The 25,145-nt window shown below is 41.8% G+C and overlaps 1 protein-coding gene across 1 annotated transcript in view; it reads right to left on the reverse strand.

Moving 5' to 3' along the window:
- Eif3h (eukaryotic translation initiation factor 3 subunit H) overlaps window positions 1-25,145 on the reverse strand; it is an 81,011-nt gene that overhangs the window by 5,686 nt on the left and 50,180 nt on the right. The window contains exons 3-5 of the mRNA XM_048457166.3: window positions 7,865-8,032; window positions 6,293-6,392; window positions 5,068-5,217 (exon numbers count right to left, since the gene is read on the reverse strand). Of these exons, the coding sequence (XP_048313123.1) occupies window positions 5,068-5,217; window positions 6,293-6,392; window positions 7,865-8,032 (418 nt within the window). The remainder of the gene's footprint in view (window positions 1-5,067; window positions 5,218-6,292; window positions 6,393-7,864; window positions 8,033-25,145) is intronic.

The raw sequence follows: 25,145 nt of genomic DNA on the forward strand, positions 1-25,145 counted from the left end.
TTTTCTCCCCCCACAGTGTCATGGAGACCAAGCTGGCCTCATACTTGCTGTCAAATGAGGTTAACCTTGAATCAACCTCCCCCATCTTCCTGCCCCTATCTCCTTACTGCTGTTTTACTGGCTTCAAGTGCTACTTTAATACTAACACTTAATTCACATTTATAGTATTTCATTGAAATTTTTAACTTGAAAAATATTTCTTCTCTGAGAATTAGGTATTTGTTGCTGTTTTCTAATTTCTTAATAGTTTGAGTTTAATCCACCCAGACTCAAGTGTTTGGGCATATGGAGCAAGATGAAGAATGAGAGTGATTGTTTTTCCTGGTAGCTAACCAAATGTCCAGAACCACTGATTAGTCACATTGCTTCCCAAATAACTTCAGAATTAATTTAACAATACTGCATCTCACACTCACTCTTTCAACACGTACTGAGGCCACACTTTCACTGCCAGTCACTCCCTTAGACAATAAGGATTAATCTGTAAGACACTGCTGCACTCTGCACACTGTGCTGAGAAGGTAAAGAGATAAGCACAGAAGTGCGGTTAAGAGCTGTAACAGATGCACAACAGATGCTTAGAAAAGATGGTTCGGTAGAATAAAGTGAGACCTTCCCAGATGATCTGACAACTACATCTGGGTTTTGGTGATGGTGGCAGGCAGGCAAGAAGAATGGAAAAGCATACTACAGGTACTGGGCAAAAGCAGTGTGCCGGGACCCCAGTGAGAAAAAGGAGGTACATGGAAGGAGATCCACTGAGAACTGGGGACATGAGCATTAGTACAGTGCAGAGGCAGGCAGGAGCCATGCTCCAAAGACCCCCGGGCAAGAACTATGGCAGTGCAGAGGCAAGCAGCACACGCACCAGACCTTTGTAATCTTGGGCTCCCATCCAAAGACAATAGGACCCGGAAAAGACTTCAAAGGAGCAATATGAGCATCCTGTCTGCACATAGCAAGATAACGATTTTGAAAAAGGAATTAAAAGAAAAAATTAAAACAAATGAGAAAAAAAAAACAGTAAGTTTTAAGACCAAAATAAGGAAACATAATGAAGTAGCAAAAGTTGACGGAAATAAGGTGAAGTCACCCCTCAAGGTACATGGCAGGGAAGACAGAGTCAGAACAGCACTAACATGGAGGGGTGTGCAAGAGCGTTCACCGTGTATAAAAAGCAATCCTTACTAAATCAGTGGATCCCAAAGGAAAAGTTCCATAAAGAATCAGCCAACAGTACTCAGCGCCAAGTGATGGAAGGCATCCAGGGATAAACAAATTTTAAAAACCTTGGTGAGAGCTCTGTCAGGGTTTTCCTTGCTGTGAAGAGACACCATGACCAGGGCAACTCTTATAAAGAAAACATTTAATTGTGATGTCTTGCCTACAGTTCAGAGGTTCAGTCCTGATCATCACGATGGAGAGCATGGTAGCACGCAGGCAGATGTGCCAGAGTGGAGAGTGCTATATCTTGCAGGCAGCAGGAAGTCAACTGAGACACTGGGTGGCATCCTGAGAATAGGAAACCTCAAAGCCCGCCCACCCCTACCATCACACACTTACTCCAACAAGACCATACCTACTCCAACAAAGTCACACCTCCTCACAGAGATTATGGGGGTCAATTACATTTAAACTATCACAAGTTCCAACAACATACATTGTAGTATGGGGACAGCGGGGAATAAGGAGATAAAGACACTGATAGAAAACCCTATCAAGAAATTTAAACACAAGACAAGGAAGGGGTGAAAAGTTGGAGAATAATAGCATGAAGTTAAGGTTATTCTTTCTGCAACAGAGAAGGCTTGGCAATGACAGTAAACTAGGAATGATATGAAATGAAAATCTAAGCAGAAGATGGACACTTGGAGTTTCTCAACTCAGTGAAGGCACAGAAGTTGGGGGCAGCGTGGAACTGCCTGGGGGCAAACATTTCAACAGTGAAAGACCAGAACTATGTCAAGTATGAGAAACACCATTCACATGACTGGTTGTTAAGTAAGACACACTCTTACTTATTACTTATTACTTAAGGAATACACCCACTCCTGCAACGGGGAGATGACACAGAGAGCAGAAGAGTCGCTGGTAATGCAGAGAAACGATTAATCCTGGAGACTGGCTACACTCACTTCAGCAATGCAAAAATTAAAATAGGCCTTGCTGGGGCTGGAGGGGTAGCTCACTGGTTAAGAGTATGTGCTTTTTTGGAAAAGGACTCAAGTTCAGTTTCCAGCACCCATACCCATGTACAGTGGCTCATAACCACCCGTGTCTCAAGTTCCAGAGGGATCTGACACCTCTGACCTCCCATGAGCACCTGAGTGTGTGTGTGTGTGCGTGCACACACACACACACACACACACACACACACACACACACACACACACTCATATGAAGGAGGAGGAAGAAAACAAAAACTACCTTCCCAAATTCCTAAATCTTACTTTCCATTAATGTCTTTCAACTGTTAAACCATGTGCTTAAAAAGCATATAGTATATGCAATCACAGTAAAAGACTGCCATCAAAGATATGGCAACACATACACCATAACAGTGGTCTTTAGAAACATACCCAAAGACAGTGTATAGGCACCCACAATTAACAATTCATACCAATTTCAGACACCATTTACAGAAAATCAGATCCATCACCAGGAGCAATTTTCTGAGGCAATCTTTTCAGTATTTGGTTTAGCCAGTATAAGGAAACAGGGAGTTCCTGCGAGGAGCTTCTATAGCACAGTTCTGTCTTTTACTGCCAAGGAAACAAAGAACTGAAAATAGATAACTTAAACAGATGTGAGCCAAGACTGTGTGAAGCCGGCTCTCACCAAAGCAACAGTTCATGCTTATTATCCTTAATATAGGATGCTCACCCCTAGTTTACTGTCTAAAAGAAGGAAATAGAATTGCTTTTCATGTGTGAAAAGTCCAAGGCCTGTGCTCTACAAATGTTAGAACTAACAAAGACTGATTTAGAATACCCATCTAGTAAAATGCACACGGCTAAGGCTCTGAACAAAAGAAACTGCACATTTCAGGCATGAGTAAAAAAAAAAATTAACTGTAAATGAAGAACTGACACCCACATATGGGTCATGGAAGAGAAAATAAACCTAATATCCAAGGAAGGAACTGTGTAATAAAAGTTTCTAATCAGGATTCTAGGAGGGAAGGAGGGAGAGAGGGAGGGAGGGAGGGAGGGAGGGAGGGAGGGAGGGAGGGAGGGAGGGAGGGAGGGAGGGAAAGGCACATATCCAGATATCACCTTATTATCCTACTAATGCCCAAAATTAATGAGGATATACAAAATGTATTTGAAGGCACTGTTATCACTTGGCTCTATATAACAATTCACAGGTATAGGACAGGCATTATTTCCTGCCCCACAAAACTAATTTACCCTTTGAACAACTTCACAGGGAAAGAAGAGGCTTCTCTTTCAAAGTCACAATACAAAGGATAAATCCATAATAAAACAGTGTTTGGAGATTTTTGGTGATGGAGCAAGCTAGGCTAATATTCCTGGCTACTACAACTGTTGCTGAACAACAGCAATTACAGATAGGCTCACTGGAGACCCGACAGCTGCACAAAGGCTGTGTTGTCTTCTATGCCTGATACAGAAAGGGAAGAAGGGAAGACGTGAATTATACAACTCTGTACTAGTGCATCAAACTGTAACCTCAGATGCCTTTAAAGTAGGTCCTTAGCTTGATTCTTTAAATATAGGTGTGCTGAGCATCTATCTCTGTAAAAACAACAGAAAAATCTGATCTTCTCAGACAAGTGTAAGGACTGTTATAAAAATAGCTTTGCAACTAAAGAGTACACTCTTTGGGTCCTTGAAACCTGGCTGTATCATTTAGCATTCTGGTTACCATTAGGTTTCCATCTTGTTGCCCTTCAAGGTCCCAGTGGCCTTTGTGATGGATTAATGAGGACAATGTTACCTGCATTACAGCGCTGCTCACACAGAGCACGGAGAGTGCTGGTTTCCTGTCCTTTGTTCCTCTCATAATTACAAAGCTTTTCATTTTTCTTACAAGTTCCTATTGAATGATAACTACAAATCTGACAAACAACTGGAGTTCTGCTATTAGCCGATTGCTTAAGAAAATATACCTTAGCCAGGTATGGTGGCACGCACCTATAGTTTGAGGGAGAAGAATTTTGATACCTAACCTATCCAGTGAGAGCCACTTAAGAGTTGAGGTGAAACCGTCTCTTTCAGTCACCAGACTATCGACTCTGTGTTTGTTTTATATTATATGTCTACTGATGCCTCCTTCTACCACACAGGACAACCACTGAAGCGGAAAGGGCATGTAAAATCTATCTGCGAGTTCACCAATACTTTTACTAAGAGACTGCAGCAGTCACTTGCCTGGCATGCGTGAGATTCTGCACTCAATCCCCATGACTTAAAAAAGGTAAGATTTTGGGGAACTAAGGAGTTGAACAGTAATTTCAGAAACACTATTTGTTCGGAGACATCTCAATCAGTATTATAGCAAAATAAAAATATTATCTTGCCAATTCGACAGCTAAAACAGACAAACTAGAGGAAATTGCATCCCATATGTAACTTCTAAAATAGCAAAAGCCAATGTGAGGATCAAAAATGCTAATTTTGGTCACATGCTCTGATAGCTGAAAGTCTATTGCTCAGGAAGTCTCCGTTTGTACAAGGACAACTGCCGTCAAATGAATGTCTTTCTCTGCTCCGAGCACATTAGAGACTACAGAGCAGCATGCCTGTCTCCTGGGATCGAGTACAGTAAACAATACAAACTTCACAACCCCTCCCTACCAGGGTCCAAATGGCACAGTAAGGAAGGCAGCCCAGGGCCCTTACAACAGGTCACTGACGGCTTTCACACTGTCTGAACGGGGCGAGACAAACAAACTCCACACGCTCTTCCACATCTCAGTAACCTCCGAGCGCTCTTCAGTAATTTCTCCTTGTTTCACAAGGGCCATCTACACGAAAGAATTGTTTGCAGAACTGTTTTTTTAAAAAGCAAGGTGGGGGCATTTCCTTAGGAAGGATCACTTACCTGCTAGCAAGACTGAGCAATTCGTGTTTGTCGGCTACGGCTGACTTCTTCTCAAGCTCCCACATCAGGACATTGATCAGGTGTGAGTTTTTAATTACAATCGGCACTTCCTCAAACATGTGCTCAAAGGTGATGCTTGCCTTTTTCAATCTGTGAAGCACGTTAAAGACACTTAAGGCTGATGGTCAGCACGGAGTGCTAAATTGAGTGTTTCCCACATTTCACCCGATTACCGCGCTCTCCACACTCTTTCAGGGGCTGGGGCCGGAAGTGATTGCCAAGCCTGAGTCCAGTGACTTGAGTAACTTTAAAAATGACCTGAATCTAAGCCCGAAAATTAGGTCCCTGGCAAAAGAACCTGCTCGTCCAGTGTAGTCAGGAGTTCTTACGTTTTCAGGGACACTGGGATGTCACTGTGAGCTGTGATGTGTCTACACTCATGGCTGCAGTAGTGTAGGGAAGGGCTGTGCTGTCCGCACCTCAGAGAGGTGACCGCACAGGAGCGGGCTCAGGGACTGCACACCAGCGCAGGACACAGCTTCTCCTGGGTTGGCTGAGCTCCACACTCAGACCTGATCATGAGTCAGCTTTGCTTTTGAAAAACCTACACATGTCATTTTTTTAGGGGCCAACTGGGAAACTAGAGATGAACCGTCCGGCATAAAGTTTCATAATAAGTTTAAAAAAAAAATCCCTTCACAATAACAGAGTAATTCTAAATATTTTTAAATATACATACTCTTATGCCACAAAGTCAGATCACAGAACAATTAATCTGATATGTACTTGTTACCCCCTAAATTGCCAATAAGCCACTTTTTTTTTCTCTGAATGCTTGAAACATTGAGATTTATTCCACTTCCTCGCCAACAGGCCATGATGTGCAGAAGCAGATTTGCTTGCACGCTGATGGTGGCTAACCACTCTTCCCACCTTCCTTTATTCCACCACTTAGAGCATGCTTCAAATACAGTGGCTAATTAATTCCCACTAAGTGAATTCACCCAGTGAGAGCAGCAGATGAGACTTTCCACACGGAATAGTTTTTAAACTATTTATGCGGAGAGGGGAAATCAAGTGGCACTTGCACAACGCAGAAAACTTTTCATCCGCACGGTAATGGCATTACCATAGGCCAACTGAGGACTCAATACATGGCTAACTGAAATTCTAGAAGAAACACACAAAGTCCCCCACTGCAGCCTCCTGGGCCTGGAGCACTTACGCTTCAGGGGAGAAGTCCTTCTCTTTACAAACTTCCATCAGCTTAGGAGTCAGTCTGTACGCCTTCAGGGAGAGAGACCCTTGGGCAGTTTTTATGGGATCTCAAAAAAGAAAAAGAGAAAGGTATTACTGAGAAGTTTGCCACGGTTAGTGCTTGTACAGTCCTACTTCTGAGGACACTGTTACTAATCACACAAGCTTTGAAATATGAAGACCAAAATAAATAATCAGTACATAATTTGAAGCTGATTAAAAACAGAACAGCTTCCTCCTTAAAACAAAAACTAAGAGTCAAAATCTAGGTGGAATACCTTCAAATCCATCCCTCAACTAGAACCAGAAAACTTGTTGAAAATTAAATGTATGATATGTTCTATAGGTCTTGCATAAACAAGAGAAAAATACTCATGAATATTGAACATAGAAAATCTCTGTGTACACTTCTATAGCCCTTCAGTCAATAAACTGAAAACAAACAGCCTGGGAACAAAGCACATCATCCCAGTGAGTGCTGTTCGCAGTTCTTCATTAGGCAGACTGTAAAAACAAAACCACTATGTCAAAGCGCTATCACAAAGTGTCGCTTCAGTTTTAGAGAAACAAATTTTTGTCAAAACTGACTGCTTAAACAGTCCGCAAGGAAGGGAGCTGAGCACTTGTGCATGCTAACGGCTCTGGTGTGCCAGTGCTTGCCTAAAACCTGTGTCAACATTCATGTTGTCTGAAATTCAACACAGTGAAACTTTTAGCAATAGGTGATAAAATGAAAACCAAAATAGATTGAAGCAAGTGGAAAATTCATCAAGGTCTGATGATGCAATGTTTCCAGCCAATCTAAGTGCCCTTTAACAACTTGTTCTCCCTGTAATCCAATTGCTAACACACTGAAACAATTTCAGGGCAGCTCATAAGATTGATCGTATTCATTAGTATTTTTTCTGACAGATACTCAGGACGTTACATTTACTTCTCAGCTGGAAACTATATGCAAGTCTGCCAGATATGGCAAACTGTGAGTGTTTGGGAAGGGGGAGGCTATAAAGCTGTTAAATTGCCTACGGTTCTGATATAGCACAGAACATCTGGTCTGGAGAGCTTGAGGAAACACCATTAAATAGGCCGAAAAGAAAAAAATCTTTGTGCTAAGAAACAGTCCAGGTTTTGTACGCTGCTGTCAGAGGTTAAAAAAAAAAGGGGGGGGGGGACTTGGCACACTGTATTATGATTGGTCAGTCACGTACAAAACCAGACACGCCAGCAATCGGGGTTTGTTAGACATCTGGTCTCATTCCACCAGCCCCTGCAAGGAGGGAGGGAAGGAGATGAGGAAAAAAATGAAGCAGCTACTCCAGCATTCCAAAACGTACACATCAGGGCTCTGATAGCAAGAAAAATAAACAGAAAGAAGGAAACCCTGTCTAGACGTAGCTGCTGCTGAGGCTGCTGCAGAACGGGGCTGTATTTACTTGAGAAGGCCTGCCAGCATTGCTCCAAGAGGCAGAAAGACAGAAAGCAAAAATAGCAGTAATAATATTAAGGGAGGAAAAGAATAATAAAGGAGCCTCCTACTAACCGTAAATGAGGACGACAGATTCTTCAATGGCATGCTGGTAACTGAATTGAGAATCCAGAAGCGCCCGGGTAACAAACGAGCCGTAGTATGTGGACTGGTACCAGCCCACGTGGAGGTGGTCGATGTTCACATGGCGAAGGCTTCGCATCATCTCCATCTGATACTGGACTAGAAGACACAGCAGGGAATTCATACAAAGCTCAGCAAACAAACAAAAACCGAAGCATTTAGTGATGCCACTAACATTAAAAATAAGACTTTTTCATTTACACAAAAAGAGAACATTTTCAAATCACCTCAAATAATTGATCTTTTCCTTTTTTATTTAACAAATCACAGTTTATACAAAAGATATTAGAAATACAAAGTTAATGCCTTATTCTAAACAAGGAATTATTAATTGTAGCTCGTACTTCTCTTTTCTAAAACCCTAAAAACAGTAAATGTATAAGGAAAAGGTATACAAGTGTTGAATTGTAACAGTTTCATCTGAATTAATGATGAGAGAAGTCATTGTCTCTTTCACATGTAACTTTTGGAACTAAGAACTAAATCCATCAAGAAAACTAAGGGAAAACAATTACCACACGACTTACATATGAACCAGACACAGGCTACAGCTGCTTCAACATAAGAATTCACTTTTGCCTTCATCTAGTGCCCCCTACTGCATATACTTACTTTAAAAAAAATTCTCTTTTCTTCTCTTTGCATTCATTTGTATTAGTAGATGATTTTTATTAGACTGGCTGTATTTTAATCACCATATATACAATGAATAGGTGTGATGACTTTTCCTTTTGCTGAATTAATAACTATAATATATATTATTTATTTAACGTAGTAGTACTAGAAAAAGAGGCATAAGTTCATAAAGTAATAAATGCCTTTACAAAGCAATCTAGAGCTGGAGAAATGTCTGCATTTAGTTCTCCTCAGTCCTCTCCCAGCATCCACGCTAGCTCACAACCGGCTCTAACTTCACCTCTAAGGAGGACTATATTGTACACCACCCTCTCTGCTCTGCGAGTGCATGCACACATACATAAATAAAAATAAATCTTTAAGAATTACATCCTAACAATGTACACTTAATATAAAATAGAGAAGTTTTATAGTCAGCCATAGCCAAGCTATTTCTATAAGGAAGAATGAAGGCACGGCTGCTTAACACTAAGCCTGACAACTTCACTTTCAAAACAATCAAATTTTACCAAAAATTTTATTATTGCTATTCCTCTGACCATAGCACTATGGCTTCAAAAAAAAATCAAACAAGACTCAGATTGCAGTATTTTCCAACATGTTATTAGGCAAAGAAATGAATAGATTTTTGTCAAGGAGCATCTACCTCTTGCAGAAAAGACCCAAACACAGTACACCCATCAGTCTTTGAAAGAACCGAATTTCATTTCCACAGTAAATCTGCAGGAGGTGGACACTGCACTGCTGTCAAGATGCACACAAACACAAACAACTCTCTTCAAAGTGAGCTCGTCCATTCATGATTCTCTGGCTGACTGCTTTTTTTGTTCCTATTAAAGGGTGTGGTGGAGGTGCTAGAGAAATGGCTCAGCAGTTTTAAGCACTTCTTACTCCTGTAGATGGCCTGTGTTCAGTTCCCAGCACACACGTGGTGGTTTAACACAATCATCAGTAACTCCATTAACTCCAGTTCCGTGGATGGGATGCCCTCTTCTGCCTCCGTGTGCACCAGGTATGCAAGTGGTGCATATACACACATATACTCAAAACACCCACACATACATACAAAAAAGTAAAGGATATGGCAAAAAAGGTATATAATATGCCATACACTTTTATAAATTCTGTATCTTTTTGCAATTTTCTAAATAATATGTGAAAACAAAAGTCCTATAGCCCATGTTACATTCTAAACCACAGTTAAAAGCACCACAACCAGGTTGGAGACAGCTCAGTGGTAGAGCATCCTCCTAGAACATGGAAGGCTCTCAGTTCAATAGTTACCCAATTAATCTTTAAAAAAAATTAAATTAGCAAGCCACAACCAAATCAATAACCTTATATCAAGATTTTTGTCTTAGTACTATCTCTTTCTGTGATGTAAGGGACACCTCACTATCCCATTCCTTCATCCAACTTAACAGATTCTCCTTCAACAACCCAAATCATTCCTTTGGACTCTAGCATGAAACTCTTAATATAAACTTATTTGACAAATTTTAGTCAAATTTAACTTAAAAATAAATACCTTAATACTATCAGTAAAATGGGAGATAAAATGAAATTTGCGAGATTGTTTAAAAAAAAAGTGAAGAGGAAATGGAGGAATTATCAAATAATCAACAGAACAAATACGATTAAAAAAACAAACACCACATCAGTACTTGAAAAGCAGTGTCAGTGAGTGGCTGAGCCTTAGGACAAGAGCAGCATCCACCACACATCTGCTAGTGAGTAGCTGAGCCTTAGTGCCATCTACCAACTTGGAACAGCAGAAAAAAGACTGCTCCTGCTAGCTCTGACATTTTCCCTGTGGGGATCTTGCTGCCTCTGATCTTTAGTTTTTTCATTTCTAAAGACATCTGAGAACTTATCCCAGTCAAAATGCTAGGGCTCCACATTGTTCATTGGATATGCTAATTATAAACAATGACTTGTCTATTAGCTAAAGCAGGCATTCATTACAACTTAAATCAAAATGCATTTTTCGAAAAAAAAAATAGTCTATAAGCTAACTAAGACTCCCCTCAAATAGCTTGGATAAAATGGATTTTACAAAAGCATTTTCAGAATACCTCACAGAGTTTAAAAAAATTCTAAGATCAGTAGCAAAACTCCAGTGTTCAGCTCCCCCCACTCTTCCCAATTCCGCAGGCCCTCCAAAAAGACCAATAAAGATGAAGTTCTTCCCCAGGGCTACTGGGTGCATAACTAAATCTGGGGACTAAGAGTAGGAACGCTGATTATTTATCATGGCAGGATCAAAGGAACAATGTGCCCTCTTTTCCACCAGAGAATGCTAAGATTCTGGAGGTTGAACATATTCCTCCACAAGTCACTATCTTAATGACTATAAAATAAAAGTGCTAAGAGCACGGGCAGTGGATGAACAGGGCTGCTCTGAGGAATTCTAGAGAGGGCCAGATGTGGCGCTGCATGCCTGTAACCCCAATACTTGGGAAGCAGAGACAAGAGGATCGACTGCTATGACCTGAACACCATCTTGATCTCTGTAGTCAACCTTCAGGCCAGTCGGAGACGTACGAAGAAACCCCCAAACCATGAAAACAAACAAAACATTCCAGTCCACTGGAATTTTACAATGAAATCTGTGCTTCGCCCATTCTGGATAAAGCGTTAGTTCATTATCTATCCTGACTGCGCTCATGACTCAATTTTAAGAATTGAGAATTCTGCCAGGCAGTGGTGGCAGCACACCTTTAATCCCAGCACTTGGGAGGCATTGACAGGAGGATCTCTGTGAGTTCAAGGCCAGCCTAGTCTACAGAGCAAATTCCAGGCGAGGCTCCAAAGCTACCCAGAGAAACTCTGTCTCAAAAAAACAAACAAACAAAAACAAAATGTCAGAATTCTGAAATCACGTGTTATAATAAGCTATAATGCCATCATCACTCAAGAGGGTAAGCAAGGGGGATCCTATCTCAAATTTGAGGCCAGCCTGGACTACAAAGGGAGCCCCAACTCAAAAGCAAGTCACAAACTAAACACATGCATTGAATTTTACAAAGTCTGTGGCTGTGCAACCAGAAGGAATAGTGGTTATTCTTTAGTGCACGTGAGGTAGCTCTCCTGTGAAGTGGAGGCAGAGGTCCCATCCATGTGCTGTCTGAGAGAGGTCACTTGGATTCCACTTAGAGACTGATGCTCCTACCATGTGCAAGCAAAGGAACCACACAGAGCTCACACACAGTCATGAGGACCAAGTCTATTTGCAGATATTTAAGGACTGTCCTTGCTCTCATGTTGACAGAGACATGTGGTCCTTAGCTCCTCACTTGGTTTTTCTTCCTCCCAATCCAATTTCCAGAAAGCTTGTTGCTAAAACTAAGTAGAACTAAACGATGGGCAGTACCACTAAACTCAAGACCAAAGCAACACTCCCAGCACCCACCAGTCAACTCAGAGTGACATGGTAGCTGGCACCCACTTACCTCACTGTGGAGACATAATAAACCAATCATGAAGAGGTGACACTGCCATTACAATGAGCTTTACACTGTTAATGACAAGAATGGCCATTTTGGATTCTGACTGCTAAGTTAACACCACGCTATTGTGGCTGTGCTAGTCCACCAGCAGTGAGCAGATAAGGTGAGCATGGAATCCATTGAGAGTAAACCACAGATCAATAGAGAAGCCCGGATGAGGCCAAGTTATAGCCCACAGCTCTGGGAAACATGACTGAATCCTAGCTTACATCTAGCCATTCCTATGTAGACAGTGGCTCACAACAGAAGGAAGAAAGCCAAGTCCAAAGGAAACAAGAGGAAAAGAAGAAGGGCCTCTAATAAACAGCCGTAACTCACCATCGCTGCACTAATGCAGACCACCGAAACTACAAGCTGCCAACTTCTCAAAGCTGGTCCATGGCGAGACACTTCCATCTTGGTGAAAATGTCTCTTTTATAAAGAAGCAGTAGAAGCAGTCATCCAATGGTATTCACTTCTGAATTAATGGCTCGGGGTTCCTGGGAATTTTCCAAGGAACAATGGCAACGGGAAAATCCTTCGGAAAAGGGACTACTTTTAAATTGATGATAATGTTCAAGAGAAGGGCTTAGAATTTCATTATAAGACGTCTAGGGGAGAACCTTTAAAATAGTCTTAGCTTAAAAAATAAAACACTCAGACTGGAGAGTTGGCTCAGCAGGTAAGGGCAGCTGCTGCCAAGCCTGGGGGCACCTAAGTTCTATCCCTGGGACCCAAAGGGTTAAAAGAGAACCAATGGACTCCCCTAAGCTGCCCTCTGATCTTCACAGAAGCTTACTTGCACACCCCTAGCTCCTCCACACAATAAAGAAAATGCAATTAACTTTTTAAAAGCAAGGCAAATGTCTAACTAACTGAAAAAAAAGCAGCAAGCAGCAAAATAATGTTGCAAACTGGTAGTTATTACTAAGCCAGCTCAGATTACTAATACAAAGTCTATACACAGATACAGAGAGGTGGTGCCATAATATGCGCAGCTTATTATTATAAGGGTCGAAGCTTCACACATCACAAAACCCCTACCACTGTCTTAACTATCTCGACCTTCTTGAGCAACAGAGAACCTGGGGGCAACGCTAGCAAGCTGTTCCAGGTCTGGCACTAAAAACATTCACCTTCACCTTTCCAGGGAGAACTCAAACACACAGAGCTACAGCTGCCCTTAGGCTGCCTGGTAACTACTCTTCAAAAAAAATCCCAGTGCTTTTTGTTTTGTTTTTTAAAATCAGAGAGCCCTGAAGGTAAATGTCACCTTACACTGAGCTGCTGTATCTGGAGCAGCTCTGGCGGCCCATCACATGACTAGAGGATTGTCACTCCAGGATTACTAAGCACCTCCCTTCACCTCCAATTCCTCACTCACATTTTAAGTAACACCTCTTTGATGCCATTTCTCAAGACTGTTTATTGTACACATGTGTGCGTGCAGAAGTCAAGGAGCCAGCTCTCCTCCTCCACAACTCAGGTCCTGTGGACTGACAGCTCAGCAGCGAGCACCCTACCGCCCGACACTTGTGCAGCAGTTCCTCACTGCTGGGTGGGAGCAGCTGCCTATGCTGGGATGACCTAAACATCATAAATAAAGCTGTAGCACAATAAAAATAAAAACCAGTCTGTCCAGCAGATTGGGAGGAAGAAGTTGCACAGATGTGTTATTAGGGAACTCCTGAAGGCCAAAACCTGAATTTTAAAAATTAAAAATCACTTTAAAGGCCTACTGTCTTAATGGCAATATTATATAAAAATAAACCCACAGGTAGAGCCTGGGTGGGAAAGGATACATCTAGGCATGAGAAAAGAAACCAGCCCTGACTAATCATTTACTAGTTCGACTTCCCAAACGGCCTAAACATATTCTAACTCAAAATAACTATAACGAGCTAATCGCAATCATGGAAAGGTTTTAGAAAAGCGGACTCCACAGCCTTGACTTCAACTTGCCTTTAGACTCTTGACTCCAAAACCTAGGCACTCCCTCATTCGCAGGCCCTGGCTAGGGAGTGTGGTCATCTATATCTGACTCAAAGTGCAGCAGACATGCACTAGAACCTACAGAGAAAAGTCACCATGGCTTCTCAGGCACAAGGTAACTCAACCAAATCAACAGTCAGTAAGAAGTGGTGAGGCTACTACCAAAGGCTTTTAGGTGCCAAAGCAATGTGAAACCAGACTCCCAAGACATTACATTTTTTGAAACTTGGGTCAAGATTGAGTTGTCATTAAACACTGGCTCAGAACAAGCAGGGAAACAGTCATAGCAATGGACCACACATTACACAGCAAAGAAACTCAGTCAGAAGATGCAAATAACTTTTAAAAACAAGAAAAGCCATACAATGGTCCTGAAACAAACTAGTGATTTCAACAAATACTGTCATATTGTCAAAGTGCAGGGCATAGAAATCACCTATCTGTTCAGGCACTGTAGCCAGAGAGGACTTTGAGAAAACAATTACAAGCCTCTCTCCCTGCAGCGCTGAGGGATGCCAAGGAGCACTCACAGCCTGTGAGCATTTAGCAAGACAAACTTCATTCTGTGCTTTTCCTTCACATTGGGACTTTCTGCCAAGCCGCACATACGTTCCAGGCAATGTTCAAAGCTAGTAGCAGATGTAGATTTAAGCAAACAGAATGTGCATTTGAAAAAAAGAATTAAATACAATCTACTTTGGGTGGAGAGAACTATGGAACACACAGATTTCTCAAAAGTTCCATAGTCTCTTCACCCAGTCTGTACCATGTATCCATCACTTGTTTTAATTAACACATCTGTTATTAATGCCACTCCTATGATGGTTTATGAATTTTGGTAATGGCTCAATTTTTCACAATAAAATGTTCAATATAAGTTCTTCTTTACCTAAAAACCACTAAAAGAAATGACAAAATACTGCTTTGTCCTGAGTGGTTAGATGTATTCCTTAAACTGATTTTGAATTTCATCAAAATAATTTCCTTTAAATGTCAGGCTGGGGACAGGAAATAGAAGGAAGGTAAGAGGGTGACTCTAGTTTATCTTTAAAACTACTTAGAGTCTTTGACAATTACTAAAAAAAATTTTGAGAGGGGTGTTGGTGTATTTAAGGAGTTGTCCATGAAATAGAAGAAAGTAAGAGAAAAATCACAAATTATTCTGTAACACACAATGTCTTTTTAATCAGGCCATAAAATACAACCAATAAATTGTATTTAAGGTTATGAAAACGTACTCACTAAGTAAATACAAAAGCACTGGGAAGTTAATGTCACTTGACATTTGTGAACAAAATTAATTTACCCACCCAGGATCAAAGACACTGATTCTTCACTCCTGAAAAACTATTACAAAATGACTATATGGTATAAGGCAGACCAAATGATAATCTCTGGATGTGCACAAAAATATTACATAAAGTCCTTTCAAAAGGCAGGTAGCATCTCTTTCATATTTATAGTCATATATAGCCATATATCTATGGCTAAAAACTAGAGGATACAAAAAAAATTCTGAAGGAATGGAAAGTTGAGAGATGTTGATAAAATGGTAAAAAGGTGACAATTATGAGAAAATTGTCTGTGCGTATTCACGTTCTGCCCCAATCTACAGAGGATTTGAAGTAACTTATGGTAAACTCTATAAAATAACCAGGATCAGGACAGGAAAAGTGTGAAGAGAAAGCAGAAACAGAAGTGAACAGAGTGAGTCAGATAATGGGTGACTCTGGGCTCTTGGCATTCCAGCTATCAAAACAATAAGGGAAATATCATTAGTTACAAGGCCAACAGGAGAACAAATGACTTTCCTTAGAACCTACCCTAAGTACAGTTGCCACTTGAGGTTTCCATCAAAGCTATCATGCAGTTTAAAGATAGGAACATTTTGGGCTGGGCCGTGGTGGTGCTCGCTGTTAATTCCAGCACTCAGGAGGCAGAAGCAGGAGGATTTCTGTGAGTTCAAGGCCAATCTGGTCTACAGAGCAAGTTCCAGGACAGCCACAGCTACAGAGAAACCCTATCTTGAAAGAACAAACAACAAAAAAGAAATGGATATTTACTCCTGAAATGAAAAAAAAGTCTGACTTGACATTCCTAAAACTTTGGGTTTTTTTTTTTATGTGCAAGGACAGAACAGGGTCATGACTACTTATCAAAACAACAACAAAAATAAAATAGTATATACTAGGGGTAAGGATAAAAATGAGGGGAAAAAATGACCATCAAGATCAGGGTTGCTGCCAAGAATCATGTCTGGGTCCGCGGTCCTACCACAGCCAAGGTCTGTGTTGAAGTTCATGGCCCATGTTGCCACCAAAGGCCACATGGAGCCTAGGGTCTGGGACACAACCTGTGGCCTTGAAGGTGTCTGGGGCCACACTGCTGCCAGAGCTATCCTGATCTGAGTGCCTGGGGCTTCCACCTGGGGCCATGATACAGACCAGTTTGAGTTGCTACCTGGGGTCTGTGGTCCAGCTGCGGCTGGGGTCTGTGTTGAAGTCTGTGCCCCAAGACACATGGAGGCCTGAAATCTGGGCCACACCCTGTGGCCTTGTTGGAGTCTAGGGACCATACAGATCTGGGTGGCCTGTATTGCTACCTGGGGCCATGGGCCCAGATGCTGCCAAGGGCCATGTCTGGGTCCATGATGCAGCTGCAGCTGGGGTCTGTGTTGATGTCTGTGGTTGGTGTCACCTCAGGAGGTCATAGGAACCAAGCCAGATGAAATCAGAGGGCCATTCTGAGCTGGCCCGCCCTTCGCTGGGTCAAGGAAAGCTGGCCTCGCCTCTCACTTGAAGATTGCAACAGGAGAGCTGGTCCCAGCCCTCACAGGAAAGCTGGTGAAGGAACTGGTCCTGAGGAATAATACCTACAAGATCTCCAGAGGAGTTCTGGTGAGGATCCAGTCATGATGGTGTACCAGAAACCAGAGGCCTTGAACCAGACCAGTGATTCACTGCAATGAACATTTGCTAGTAAATGTGGTTGGACCAAAGGGTATACCATGTGACAAACCTCGGCTCCTAGTGCCCCAGGGCGAATGAAGAGGCATTAGAAAGGTGGGAAAGAAGAAGTTAAGAGGCTTTGGTTTAGTTTGGTTTGCTTTTGCTTGTTTGCTTTGTTTCGTTTTTCAAATTTTATTTTGTGGAGAGGTGCTGCACGGATGAGGGGAAGGTGTGGGGGGTACTGGAAGTGAGGCGGAATTTGGGTTCATGATGTGAAATTCCCAAAGAATCAATGAAGAAATTTAAAAAGAAAAAAAAAAGGCTGTCAAAATGTGATGTGGGGTTTCCCTCTGTATGCTGTGATTACCACTGGTTAATAAAGAAACTGTCTTGGGCCTGGGCAGAGAACAGAATTAGGTGGGGAAAACTAAATGGAATGCTGGGAGGAAGAAGGCAGAGTCAGAGAGATGTCATGTGGCCCTGCTGGAGACAGACACCAAAACTTTAGCTGGTAAGCCACAGTCATGTGACAATACACAGATTAATAGAAATGGGTTAAATTAATATGTAGGAGTTAGCCAATAAGAAGTTAGAGCTAATGGGCCAAGCAGTGATTTAAATAATATAGTTTCTGTGTGATTATTTTGGTGCTGAGCAGCTGGGAACCAACAAGCAGCCTCCTCCTCCAACAAAAATGAATCAAACGTTTCATCCTATATGGATCTGTGTGGCATCGATTTCAAACTCCAATTCTTAAAAAACAAACAAACAAAAAACCAGAACGAGACACACCAATACCAAACATACTAATATATATATATATATATATATATATATATATATATATATATATATATCCTGCGTGCGTGCGTGCGTGCGTGCGTGCGTGCGTGCGTGTGTCTGTCTGTCTGTCTGTCTGACCTAGGACTGCTGGCAGTTTCCAGAAGGTTGGAGACAGGTAACTTACAGAATTACTTTCCTTCGTTGGAAGGCCTTAAGTAAGTGCTGTCTGAAAGCTAGCTACAGTGGTATCCTGTACATCATCAGTTCACTGGGCATCCTGATTGAGGAGTGCCCTTTCTAAAGACAGTCTGAAGATCTAAGAGTAAAACAGTCCCACTGGTTAGCCTTACAGACCAGAATATGCTAACACACACCTTTAATCCCAGTCCTAGAGAGGAATAGTTTCCTTCTGAGATTCCTGGAGGCAGGATCGCCATTTTTGGACTGAGGTCGAGGTAAGAGCCAGTGTTTGGCTGTTTTGCTTTTCAGATCTTCAGTTGAACCCCAATTTCTGACCCTGAGCATCAGTTAGCATATTTGTTTTTCACGTTCTTAATTTCGTCAACTATAAAATATTGATTTCAACTTCCAAAAACACGGTATTGACAGCAAGTTCAGAAGCTGACTTCCCATATAAGTGGCCTTTGCTGGACGAGCACCTGCAGAGAAAGCAGTTTAGTGACCGTCACTCCCACCCTGCAGCCTGCTGCTTCCAGTTCCTTCCTCAGTACAGGACACTACGGGCCAATGGCCTACTGCTCCTTCACTAGTCATACAGCCGGGAACACCTGCGGAAGAATTCGTTTTCCTTTACAGCTAAAATTATTTCAAAGCTTGGGGCGGGGATAATGGCATGAGAAAATACTCAATCACGAGACACAGAGAAACAGGTAGAGTGTGAGTCTGCCAGGATGCAAAGGCTACATGAAAACAACCTGAGCTCCTCCCGTACCCTAAAAACAAACACCATAAAGAAATGGGTAAAACTAGTAATGCTCCTAGCTCTCTCGAGGAGAAAGATCAGAGAAGTTTTCGGTTTTTTAAAATAATTTTTACTATTATTTTCTTTTGATTATTTCGGTAGCACTAGTGACAGCAATAAAGCACTCCAGGGTTAAATAGCATAATTAATTCCAAGTATTCTATGGCAAATTACCTCACAAAGAAATCAAGAGCTCGTCACTATCACCTGGTGCTTGGAAATACTTAGATTAGAATCACAAAGAACTAACACTTACCTGAGTTCAAAATCAATTGTTTTCAAACACTAAGTTTGATTAATTTGACAGCCAGGTATTACATAAAGTCCTAATTTTCCACTTCTCTACTGGGAATACAGAAAACAAAAGGACAAAGAAGATTTACCTAACCACAAAAGACAAAGTGTAACTTCATTAACATTCATCTCATGAAACTAAATTCCTGTGTATAAATACAAATGTGACCAGAAAACAATCTACAATGGAAAAGATTACAAAAGGAAAAATACTTCTAGGTATTAAAGCTATAAGCTAATTATATTCCATACAATAAAGAACAGATTCAATAAGAGAGGAACAAGCTACAGAAATTCAATTTCAGGAATAGGTAATCTTGAGCATTCTAGTATTACTGTGCGCCTAATATAATTACATTGTACTACACAAGTTTCTATCTCCCGATTCCATTTTAAATCTTTAAAAAAAGAGGGGATAAACCTCTGCCCCCTAGAGGTGACTAAAACAAAACCACTGATGGGTGAGGGCCAAGTGGTGCCAGCACAGGAATGTCTGCGCAGTCAGCTCAGAGACCCCAGCAGGGGCTTCTTGGGAATCCTGACCATCTAAGCAAAGTACTAACTCGACCAGAAATGGCAAACAATTTTGGAATGCGCCATGCTGATGGAGCTGGTCCATTACTGCAATCTTAACTGTCTAAAGGTAAGTTCAAATATTAAGATTTATATTTTAAAGCCAGTTTTGAAAACACTAAATATGAGCCTGGCTGTAGTGGCACACTGTAATCCAGGCACTCAGGAGGCAGTGGCAGGTGAGTTTGAGTGAGTTTGAAATCAGCCAGGATTACAATTCAAGTTCCAGGTCTACAGTTTTTGATCCTCAACTGCAACCTGAAGAAAGAGAGGCTGGGAAACCTGGAAAGTGGCGGTGCTACTGTCAAAGACACTTTGGGAAGAGAAAATAAGTTCCTATGGGTTCATTAAATAAACACGTTTATGTTTCCACAGTCACGGGCCCCACTTCTCTACATCTCCAACTCCTTCCCTGCACATTCCGATTCATCCAAACTTCTTTTTTTTTAATGGGATAAGGAACACAGAACTTCATGCTGAGACAAACGCTCAGGCAGAAATCTTTCAGAGCAACTCACAATAAATCTGAAGGCTTGAGCAATGCATGGCTTCCTTTTAACACCATGTTTCATTTCCTGTTCAGATACTGTTTAAGGAGACAGTTCCCAACCCAGGGGTCTGAAATTTCAGGGTAAATTTCTCCAAATCACATGCATATAACTTCTGTGAAGGAGAACCTAAAGCTCTCACCAAATTCTCAAAGAGGCTTAAAGATCCAAAAGAGGTTAATAGGTGCTAAGAACAAGACCGAGTGAACGTGGCTGTCAGGGGAGCCTGTCCTCTGTGGAGGCAGGAAATGAGAAGGAGCCTAGGTGTAGGCAGTAAAAGAGGTTCAGTTGGGGGACAGTTGTGGAGTAACACAGACCAGCACTACCTGGCCACCAAGGAGAGACCTGTAGGGAAGACTACAAAGACAGGACAGAGTTCAGAGACTCTGTCTCTGAACCAGCTGTCATACACGCATACCTCCCAGAACAACACTCTTCTTCCTCCAACCAAGAAGCAGAAGTAAATAAGCACGGGGGCAAGCTGAATGGAGGCTCCACTCCACTCCTGTGTGGTCCAGATGAGCAGTTCCCAGGGCAGACGGGAAAGAAGAGCACTGCCTCTGGGAAAATGTGTTTCTTTTTCTGCGGCCATGAATGTACTAGAGAAGACAATAGTACAGTCTCACAACCAAATATATTGCTCAAAGAACACACTGATCTTAACCTTTTTTTTTGAGACTTCTAAGAATCATTAGAGAGACCTGTCTGAAGCTCATAAAGATAATTTTCTATGGAAGTCCACTTTGACCACAGAGTGTTGGGAAGCAAATGCTACTGAACGGCTTCTAAGAAAATGACTGGAGAAAGTGTTGGAAGCTACAAAACAGACCAAGGGGCTCTCTGTTCTGTTTCTGCTCGAGGTTCAAAAAGGAATTCAGGGTTAGTTACAATGACAGGAATAGGTCGAAAACTACAAACACGCACATAGGAAAATGTAATCAGCCATTCAGCAGGGGCAATTTATCCCAATCACATGGTGAAGATGTGCCAGAGCCGAGCAGCGCAGGAGACAGGATACATGTTTCAAAGCATTCTCAAAGCAGCCTCCTCTTAAAAAGACAGGTATCTTTTCCTGCCAAAGGACTACACCGTTAGACACTGAGGGGCTCCTATGCGCCCTCCTCATAATTGAAAACAAGAATTTAAAAAAAAAAAAAGAAAGAAAGGAAGGAAGAAAAAAAAAGAAAGAAAGAAAGGAAGGAAGAAAGAAAGGAGAGAAAGAAAAAGAAAGGGTAACCGATACATTCATTTCTTTGTGTATTCACTCTGAGCTCAAACGTGGAGATCAGCTAGGTGCTGAGAAGCATGGAGCAGATGAGACACAGCTGGCATTTAGGAAGGGAAATAAAACACACACAGGGGATTGGCAGCCAGCAATCAAGGTCCTCTCAGATGCCTGATGGACAGTCTGTACACAGTTCTCCAGGCCATGAAAGTGAACAAGCTGCTTGTCAGAGCAATGAGGAACTAAAGCTTAGAAGTCAAAGCCCTGACATCAGACCCAGCCAAGTTACTGCAGTATAAGAAAACCACTGCCGTCTAGGCAAACAAGAGGCTTACGCTGCAACGCTGGGACTAAATAATGTAAAAGAAAATGCCCATATGACAAGACACTCCCTAAAACTATGGTTTTAAATCATGTACATTCAATTCATGCAATGAAAAAAAGAATGATTTGGTTTGATGCTTTTACACCATGGTAGTGACAACAGTCAAATGGCCACATTTTTGTAAAGCAGAATCTTAGAGGTAAAGCAAGGGCCAGATAAATAAACAGAATTCTCATTGTTTCTTTGCTTGGGTTTGTAAAATTACAATCAACTGGTTATTACTGTGTTGATAATGCACAGAAATAAATTTAAAAGGCCAGTTTCGTTATAATTTTGTCCTAGCACCCTAGCAATCACAAATACAGTGGAAATGAAGACAGGGCTCACATAAATGGCCAGAGGTCAGCAGAGAGAGGACAGAACAGGAATTGGTTTCTGAACTGACAGGACAGTTGTAGGATATCTTTGTAACAGATGTGTGCTTAGAATCAGAAAAACACATGTATAACACACACACACACACACACACACACACACACACACACACACACACACACACACTAGTTTTAAAATGAGACCAAGGAGTTTTACGGGAGCTCTCCGCATTGACTATTCTGAAATGAACACTCACAAAACAGCAGTAAGCTTGACCATGAATTCAAGGTTATCCTGGGCTACACAGTGAGTACCGGGCTAACCTGAGCTATATGACAAAATCCTGTCGAAGGGGAGAGGGAAAGTGGGGAGATTGAGAATATCAGCCAACCATACAGACATCAATAATTGTCCTCAGGCTTAACCTTACTTCAGACAAGGAAGTAGCATTTCTCAAGCTTTCATCGGATGTGGACCTTTAATGGACACTCATGGAAACTGAGCTTCCCGAGCTGTCATTTCAGTTTGGATTACATGAGTAATGGTTGCTTGCAAAGCTCTTTACTCAGATTAAGAGGGCGTCCATCAACAGTGATCAGTGGCCACTGCTAGGGGACACCGGACAAATGAACAGAGTCACGGCGATTTCACACTGGCTGTCTAAAGAGTAGGGCAAAACTAGAAATTCACAGTTTAATTAGGGAAAATATGTAGATTACATCTTATCCTTGACCTAATCAAGCTGTGGGAGCTACGTGCACCCCCTACTGCAGAATTTAGATATTTAAAAAAAATGTTAAGCAAGCTCATCAACTTTGTCCTCTGTAAGTAAAAATCACCACGGTTTACTTCAAGTGCAAACACCCGAGCACTGTATGTTTAGCTACAGCATGCCACCTTATTTGAAAGAATGTGGGGTGGCTTTACTGGCATTAAGTGTGCCGTAAACATAGGGCAAAATGTAGCTGTGTAACCTTCTCACAACTCATCTGGAAAAGTGAGGTCAAGCACATTGCAAAAAAGAACACTTAGAGACCAAAAGTTGGAATTTATTGTTTCGAGTACTTCCTTCTACACTGAGTTAAACCAGAAAGCATGACATTATTTCATCGAGTCTAAAACTCCACCGAGCATGACAAGGAAAGGCCAACCACTTCAACTGTCAGACAACCAGGGACTAAAGGCTGCTGTCATAATTCACGTACAGAAAATTTCCAAAAAGGTTTACATGCCGAAGGCTTGGCTTCCAGATAATGGGCACCTACGAAACAAATGGATCTCGAGAAATTGGATCTAATCGATGTCTTTCCCCCTTGCTGGATTCGTAAAGAGAGATAGTGACGAGGCAGGGTGCAACCAAATGAAGTAAGTGCAGGCACGGGAAATTATACCAGGTCTGTCGATGCTCCACACCGCCACGAAATAAACAACTTTGCTCTGCCCGATCCTTCCTCAAAATTTGTCCTGCCTCCCCACCTAACAACAATGGGGTCGAGTCACTGTGGCTGAGACCTCGGAATCCACCAGCAACAAAAACCTTCCTCTTTTCAAGCTAGGCCAGGTGTTTCTGTCAGAGTACCATGAGGCTGACTATCAGTGATGTTCCGGAAGCCGTTCTTTGTAAAGAAAGCAGTATACGGGTATTCTGTGACAGAAGCTACCTTCTAAAAGCACAACTGCACCATCAGTACTGGGTCCAACGTTTCTTTCCAGCCATGTATCACACTTCACATTAACAAAATAAAAACTCTTCTCTAGAATCCGCTTTTCCACGATGGGCACAGGAACTACTCTGCACGGAAGCAACACGTGTTCAGCCTAGCTGTGGGTCTCAGCGTGTGAGTGTGCTTCTGTGTACTTATTAGTGAATGGTGTTTTTTTTGGCATATTAGGCAATATTATTCAATCACTAGTTTTGTAAAGAAAATGACATGGCTCCTCTGCTTTCTCCCAAAATCTATTTTTCACTAACTTTGTAACCAATTTCAAATGGTCTTTGCCACAGCACAACTTGGATCTTGTTCTGGCAGAAGAGATTGCTTATCTTTAGAGAGAAGACTCATCATTTAGAGAATAATCCTTCAGAAAATTTAAGAAAAATTCACTTGATTTATAAATGTCAAATGTCAGCATAACTTACTTTTAAATCCTACAAACACTTGGAGGGCACTATGCCACAACCTAACAATGTCTTACAACTAGACCAGAGCTGTGGGCAAGAGCAAGTGACTAAATGCACCAAAAAAACCTATCTTCAGACACACTCATTATAATTTCTGTTCATACTTCTTTTTCGGTTGCAGTCACACAAATATTCCCATTCTCAACAGCTGCAGATCCATATACCATTCCTGAACAAGGTTTTACAACATGGGTAGCAATGACATTTTATTTGAATAATTCTTTCTGGGGTAGGGGTAGGGTGGGAGCGGAACACACTCGGGTGCAGGCTATACCCCCAAAATGTTTCCAAACTGCCTAAGCTTAATAGAAAGCAAGCCTGTGTGTCCTGAAAATACTAATTTAAGCACCGGAGTTGCACTTAAGTGTCACATTATTTTGAGACAATGATGACACTATTTTGATGCCTAAATGATCCTCTATGACATACTTTTGAGATGGGGCTACGAACACAACAGCAGAATAAAAAGGTAAAGACAATGAAATGTACACGTAGAAGCAGTCTTTCTAACCACATCTCCTAGTGCAGACATATACTGACCAAACAAAGCACATGGTCAGAGGACCACAAGCCCGTATGTGGCAGTGCGGATGGACACGAAGGCAGGAAAAGGAAGGGCCAACCGTGAGCTGCTGCTTACCTTCATCTCTGCTTGCTAAGTTCCTGCTCTCCAGACAGGACCGCAGTTCTCCATCCTGGGGACCACGTGCTCTGAGAAAGCTGTCTCACAAGGCTCTACTGCTTTTTGCCTTTATTTTTTTAAATAAACTACTATGTCCTTAACACTAGGTGGATGATCACCAGAAAACCGTGGATTCCTTGCTAAAAGGATGCAGATGAATTCTGGAGTATCCGTTCTT

This window comes from Myodes glareolus, chromosome 19, assembly GCF_982192425.1.
Source record: "Myodes glareolus chromosome 19, mMyoGla1.1, whole genome shotgun sequence".
NCBI lineage: Eukaryota > Metazoa > Chordata > Mammalia > Rodentia > Cricetidae > Myodes > Myodes glareolus.